We start from the raw sequence: 6,674 nt of genomic DNA, 5'->3' as shown, positions 1-6,674 counted from the left end.
GAGCTGCCGGTCCCCTGGCACATCTGCACTGTCTGCCAGCAAGGGAAACCATGGGGAGCAGCAGCAGCTCGGGGTGGCATTGCGTGTCGGGGAGCCACGCTGGGGGCTGTGCCCATGGGGACCTGTGAGCTGCCTCCCAGCTGGCCCCGCAGTCTCTGCTCAGGGGGCTCCGCCGTTGGGGAAACCAAGTCCCCTCTTCACCGGGATGGCCAGAGGGGACGTGTCCACCCCCAAGAAGGAGGGGGACGTGAAGGGCTCTGGGGGATGTGAGGGGCTCTGGGGCAGGTGCCTGTGCTGGTGGCAAGGGAGACCCGTTCTGCAGCCCCTGGCTCTCCTCATAGGGTGACATGCCTGAGTAATTTCTCCGGCAATTAATGCCTCATTAAAGTGCACAAGGGAACAATCAGAGCAGTGAATTTTACACAGCACAATGGCTCGGTCCTGAGAGGTTTTCTGCCTTTTTTTTTTTTTAAAAAAAGAAACAGTCTTTTTCTGGCCTTAACTGCTTGCTGTCTGGAGGCGGAGGAGGTGGGAGCCTTGGTGGGCATCTCCATCCCCAGCCGCCGCTTGGGCTTAGCCCCTGCGGGTGCACACCCCTGTGATGAGATTTTCCTCTTTGCAACCCTACGTGGCGAGTCGGCACCTCCAGGACATGTAATCTGTCTGGAGGCCGGGATGAAAACCAGCCCCATCCCAAAATGTGCGTCGAGATGCCAGTCGCCACCACTGAAACTCACTGGGGTAGAGGAGGAGGGGGCAGGAGGGATGTCCGGGGCTGGGAAGGTGGTCGCGGGGGACCTCTGAGGGGGACCGACAGCCTGCAAGTGCCCTCTGGATGGTGCTGCTGGCAGGGCAGAGTGACAGGGGAGTCCCTTCCCAGGGACAGACCCTGGGGGGGATGAGACAAGGTGAGCAGAAAGGAGCGACCCGGGCAAAGGGGCTCCTAGGAGGGCTTTTGAAGATGAGGAGGTGACCGGTGGGGTGTGACAAGGCACTGTCCCTGGCTGGCAGGAGGGGAAGGAGAGAGGAGGTTGTGGCTGGGGAGCCCCGTGGCATTTCTGGCCGGGTTTTGGGGCTTGCTGCCACTCGTACCCGTCGTGGTGTCAGGTCGGAGCAGCCGTGCCTTGAGCCCTGACCGTGTCCCTTTCTCTCCCCAGGAGCCTGATGCCGCGGACGCTGGAGGGGCAGATCACGATGGAGAAGACCCCCAGCTACTTCGTCACCAAGGAGGCTCCCCGGCGCATCTACAACATGTCCCGGGACACGAAGCTGATCGTGGTGGTGCGCAACCCCGTCACCCGCGCCATCTCGGACTACACGCAGACGCTTTCCAAGAACCCCACCATCCCCAGCTTCCAGGCCCTGGCCTTCAAAAATGTCAGCACGGGACTGATCGACACGAGCTGGAGCGCGGTGAGGATCGGGATCTACGCCAAGCATCTGGACAACTGGCTGCAGTACTTCCCCCTCTCCAAATTCCTCTTCGTCAGTGGGGAGAGGCTCGTCAGCGACCCGGCCGGGGAGATGGGCCGTGTCCAGGACTTTCTGGGTCTCAAGAGGGTGGTGACGGACAAACATTTCTATTTTAATGAGACCAAGGGCTTTCCCTGCCTGAAGAAGCCGGAGGGCGGCAGCAAGCCCCGCTGCCTGGGGAAATCCAAGGGGCGGCCGCACCCCAAAATTGACGTGCAGGTGGTCCAGCGCCTGCGGGAGTTTTACAGACCCTTCAACATGAAGTTTTATCAGATGACAGGGCAGGACTTTGGGTGGGACTGAGCCATCCACGGACCACGCTGCCGTGCTGGGACCTGGTCTGCCCAGCAGTGTGCAGAGCCAGGACTGCGGTCCAGGGATGCTCGTGGCTGCCGTGGTCCTGGGATGCCTGTGGCCACCCTGCCAGCAACCTCCTCCCTTCGTTCTAATTTATATTGGACCTTTTCCGGCGAGAAACGGACCCTTCTGGAGTAGAGAGAAATATTTAAGAAATAAAACCACAGATGACCCCTCTCCCCTCCCTGACCAGATTAAATATTCTTCCATATAAATCTTGCTAATCTATATTAACTGTGACCGTTCTCGGTGGCGAGTGGGAGCATGTGAGTGCGTGGGGGTGTGCGTGTGCATGCGTGGGGATGACGGCTCTGCCATCCACAATAAAAGCTTTGGAAACCAGTTGGCCTCTGGGGCTCGTGGCCAGTGGGTTTTTGCTAGAGCAAATTCCGGCGCTGAGCACAGGCAGCGGCTGCCGTCAGGCGGTGCGTGAGGCCGGCCGAGCAGCAGACCCCAAGCGTGGGGTACGTTTTGCAGACAGAAAATAGTCTGCAGGAATTTCCTAGTTAAGAAAAACAATTAACGGCAGTAGTTTTGAATAAATGCCAGATCCGGAGTTAGGGAGAGGGAGTTGTGTATCACATACCTTCTTATGTTCTTCGAGTAACCCAGATGATAAAGCAGGGCATTTCTAACCCTTAGGATGAAAATCCCTGCTTCCCCCGAATTCACCCAAGCAGAGCAAACAAAAGCCCCAAACTCTGACCTTTCAGTTCAATAATCTCAATAGATTTTCAAATCTGCAGCCATAGAGGGCCATCATGGGAGGCTGCAGAAATTAGTTTAATCTGAATTAACTAGTTTTCCCTTAATTAAAGATGGGGAAAACATTTAATTAACCTCTAATATCTTATTAGTGACTTGTATTTGTCTCTTTAATGAGCTCATTATGTGTTTTCAAGGGCCCTCAGGCCCCTCATTGTTTGCAAATATGCTTTGGCTGCGGTTTCTTCCAACCTGCTGCGTCCCAAAGCTGACCGTCCTGTCCCGCCAGGCGTGCCCTGCCAGGCGTGCCATCGCCTCCCCTCCTCGCTGCTGCTGTCCGGGGGTGATGGAGGTGGCAGGTACCGCTTCTCTTGGGATGCACACTGGGCGCTGGCCCCTTTCATCCCAGCTCCGGGTGGGTTTTACACCGGCACATTGTGCTTTGCCCCGCACAGCTCTCCCCGCTCCTGTGTCCCGGCTGCTGGCACCTGCTTTGTGCCCCTTGGAGGTGACACGTATTTTCTGTACCGATGCTCTGGGCTGTAGCTGAGGTTGAGCACGTTTGCCCTGTTCAGCCCTTGGGCTCGTCTGGTCGCTGCTGGGACAGGTGACGCGCGGTGACAGGCTTAACGTGATGTTGGAGTTAAATGCAAACAGTTGCCTGTTTCTGCACGGGGAGCGGGACATCGTGGTGTCGGTCCATGCTGAGCATGTGTGAGCGGCACTGGGGACAGACGCAGACGCCGCCGGTACGGTGCCAGAGCCTGGGGGCTTTGTGGCCGGTGTTAAGAAACTGGGATATTGTAAAAGAATAGTAAGAAGAGATGAAATCTGGACTGGTTTTCTGCTGGTTAAAATCCCAGAGCCCTCCGAGTGATGTGGCCATTGCCGGGAGGGGCTCAGCACCCCGCGCCCAGTGCGGGGTCCCCCCGGCCGCGTCCCCCTGGGACTGCAAGTGCCCCGTCCGCCGACCCGCTGGGGGTTGGATGTCGGAGCGGCTGGAGCCTGTTGTCAGCCTCGCTGGCAGCTCCGCATGATGGACTGCGCTCTGCTTGTTTAGGTTTTGTTTCCAGCCACGACATTCGACCAAATTATTCTCCACGAAGGGCTTTAAAGTTTCCCAAGTGCCTGTGAAAGCCTGGAAACGCTGATAGTGATCCTATTTCTCAGCTGAGTGACTGCATTCAGCCCCAGCCATATTGATATGCAAAACGTTAAGGGTCCCGGCTCTAAAGATGGTTTCTGTCTGCCCTGTGAAAGGGAGCCATACTTTTTTAAAGCCCGGGCCTTTCTAAAGCCGCACAATACCATATAGACTATGCCATTTAAAGCATCTGAAGCGACCCAAAATGTATTGAAAGCTTGCTTTGCAGACTCATTAAGACTACTCAATAGGTTCTGGCAAATACCGTGCCAGGGCTGACCGCACGGATTAAGACTTTTGAAGTGTTACACAAACCCCCTGCTTAAACTAATTGCTGCCCCGCAGCTCATGAGGTCAAGTATTTGTATTCATTGCCTCCGAGAGGAGCCACTTATGGGTCTGTCCAGGTGAAGTCTGCACTTCATTAGATCAAGACAATAAAAGCGGCTTTGGGTAGGAAGGGGGAAAGTGCCCGGGATGAAATCTCCTGGCTCTTGCTCTGAGCGCAAGCACAGGCTTATGTCCACCGCAGCAGCGTTTTGGGTCGTTTCTGTTGCTTTCAAGTGAAAGAGCCCCCAGCGGAGCGAAGTGCTTCCAACCGAAGTTGCTCAGTGCAGGATGGCGGCTGGGCCCGTGGCTCTGCCGGGATCTGTGTCGAGTTGCTCCCTGGTCACCTGCAGCACGTGGGGACGCAGCACCACGTCCCACTCGCGCTGTCTTGTGGTGTGGGTCCACCCAGTGTCATGGGGGTTTCGGCTCGAGAAGCGAGTTGGCGTGCAAGGGAAGGGCTGGGGCGTGGGAAGGGTGGGCGTCGCTCGAGCAGCGATTGCTTGAAATTCAGCGTGCTCACCGAGCAGTTCTCCACCGTGATGTTTCGTTCCCCAGGGTTGGGTGGGTTCCCTTCACCGGCAGGATGGGGATCCCATCATGTGCTAATGCAACGTGTGCTTCTCCCGTCTATCCAGAGGAGAAACCGCCTTTGTCATCCCCGCCTCACCCCCTAATTAAAAAAGGAGATTTAAGAAAAATCAGCAGCTGATTTTCTGAAGGCGTCAGCTTGCACCTCGGCGGAGGCTCTTGTGCCATGTCACCGAGAGCCAAGGACTGCTGAAGAAACTCTGCCTCTTTATTGTAGGTGCTTTGGTGGAGCTTATTTGGGAGCTCTTTCCCTGATAACAGGCAGCGGGCTCTTAGGGAAATCTAAGCTCAAACCCCCTTTGCAGTGCCTTTTGTAATCATCGGTATCAGCCTGTGGACTCCGACTTTGGGGCTGCTGCTGCAGGCAGGGGCTGGGGGGGTCTCACCTGGCGGGACCCCACGATGCTTGCCTGGGAAGCGGCACTACCGGGCTCCGACCGCCCATCCCGGCGCACTGCAGTCCCTGCGCAGGAGGTGCCGCAGGGTCAGGAATCGTTCGGAAATGCCCCCAGAAAACTCCCGCAGAGGCTCAGGGAGAGGTGTCACGCTGTATCTTTCTGCACAAGACCTCTGGAAATAAAGTTATAAAAAGATGATGCTGAGTTGTGCTGATGTCTTCTGCATGCCTGCTATTGCGCACCGCTGGGGCGGGCTGGGGAGGGAACATAGTCCCACATGGCTGCTTTATGACTTTTTCCCTTCTTTGTATCTACCTCAGATTGCTAAAAATCCAGAAACCCGGAAGGTGATGTTTTTCCCCAGGACAGCGGGTGCTGGGAGAATGGGCTTAAAAACTCAGGCGAGCACCTGACGTCGGTCCGCTCCCCAGCACGCTGCTGGCGCTTCCTCGGGGAAGTGTTTCTAAGTGAGCTCCCAAGAGCATTTGGGCAGTGGTGTGGCCTCGTCTGCTTGCTCAGAGAACGATGGAAAGATCCCCCACGCTGCCAGAGCTGCAGAAATGCCTTTGCGGCATCAGGTTAAATGGGGGAAGTGCCAGAGCAAGAGGGCGATGGAGATCCAGCTTTGCTGCCAAGTGTGAAATGAAGTTTTCATCCCGGTCCCAGTTAACCAAAGTTTCCATTTCTAACCCCATTTTTGTTTTGAAAATCCAGCTATCCAAAGTGTTGTGGTTCCTGTGCCTTGGGCCTCCCTCTCTGTCCCAACCGCTGCATAAGCCAGGAAGAGCAGGGTTGCAAGAGCTTTCCAAAATTTTTATTTACTCCTTTTTCTTTTATACCAAATTTAGGAGGACAGAAAGGAAAGAACAAAAATTGGGTGGGGGGGGGGGGGAGCTCCAAAAGGAAGAAATTAAAACTTCCCTGCCTTTGCGTAGGTCTGGAGATGCAGGAGAGCAGCAGGGCTGATTTGCAATTACACATTTCATCTTGATGTGCCCTGGGAATGCTTTATAACCTGTGACAAGGAAAGCCATGCTTTTCCTTGACAATGCTCCATCCGTCCCCATTCCCTGCCTGCTGCGGCCGCACCCATCCCACGCCACAGTCCCCAGGTGGGGCTCGTGCTGCCCGGGCCATGGGGCACCTGCAGGCTATAAATGGGGGGAGGGTGGTAGGGCTGGATCCTCCCTGCAGGACCTGCTCCAGTTGTGGAGCGTGCAGAGGGCTGTCCCATGCTCGGGGGGCAGGATCTGGCTGGTAAGGGGGAGACTGCTGCCGGGGAGGTCGGGCATCCTTTGTGCTGCTTGGAGGGGCTGTAGAGGCAGCGTGGTCACGTGCAGAGGTGCTCAGGAAGCATCTGTGGGTGCTGGTGTATCTCAAGATTTCCAGTGTTTGTGCTTGGGGTCTCCAAGAGGAGCTTTATCTGTCCTGTGGTGCAGTCCTGCATCTCCCTGGGCATTTGAGTGCTCACCCTAGGGCCTCCAGTGCACGATGGGGCCCAGTGGCTCCGTGGGAGTGGGGCAGCAAGCAAGGCTGAGGCTGGGTCTGTCCCTGCAGGACACGGCTGTGCTTCCCGGTGAAGTGAACCGCAGTGCGGACAGCATCGCCTGCAAACCTCTGCCTTGTCCCATGCTTGAGGATGTCGGGGCTGTGATGCTTCTTGCCGCAGGGTGCACTGT

At 56.3% G+C, this 6,674-nt stretch overlaps 1 protein-coding gene across 1 annotated transcript; it reads left to right on the top strand.

The window, feature by feature from the left end:
* Window positions 1-205: 205 nt before the first annotated feature.
* Window positions 206-1,776, top strand: HS3ST6 (heparan sulfate-glucosamine 3-sulfotransferase 6). The gene is made up of 2 exons (XM_009286600.1): window positions 206-285; window positions 1,158-1,776. Exons 1-2 carry the CDS (start codon window positions 206-208, stop codon window positions 1,774-1,776), a joined length of 699 nt encoding a protein of 232 aa, XP_009284875.1.
* The last annotated feature ends 4,898 nt before the right edge of the window (window positions 1,777-6,674 follow it).

Source organism: Aptenodytes forsteri, unplaced genomic scaffold, assembly GCF_000699145.1.
Source record: "Aptenodytes forsteri isolate BGI_AS27 unplaced genomic scaffold, ASM69914v1 Scaffold55, whole genome shotgun sequence".
Taxonomy (NCBI): domain Eukaryota; kingdom Metazoa; phylum Chordata; class Aves; order Sphenisciformes; family Spheniscidae; genus Aptenodytes; species Aptenodytes forsteri.
The sequence above is the reverse complement of the archived record's forward strand: the minus strand, read 5'-3'. Positions and strand labels throughout refer to the sequence as shown.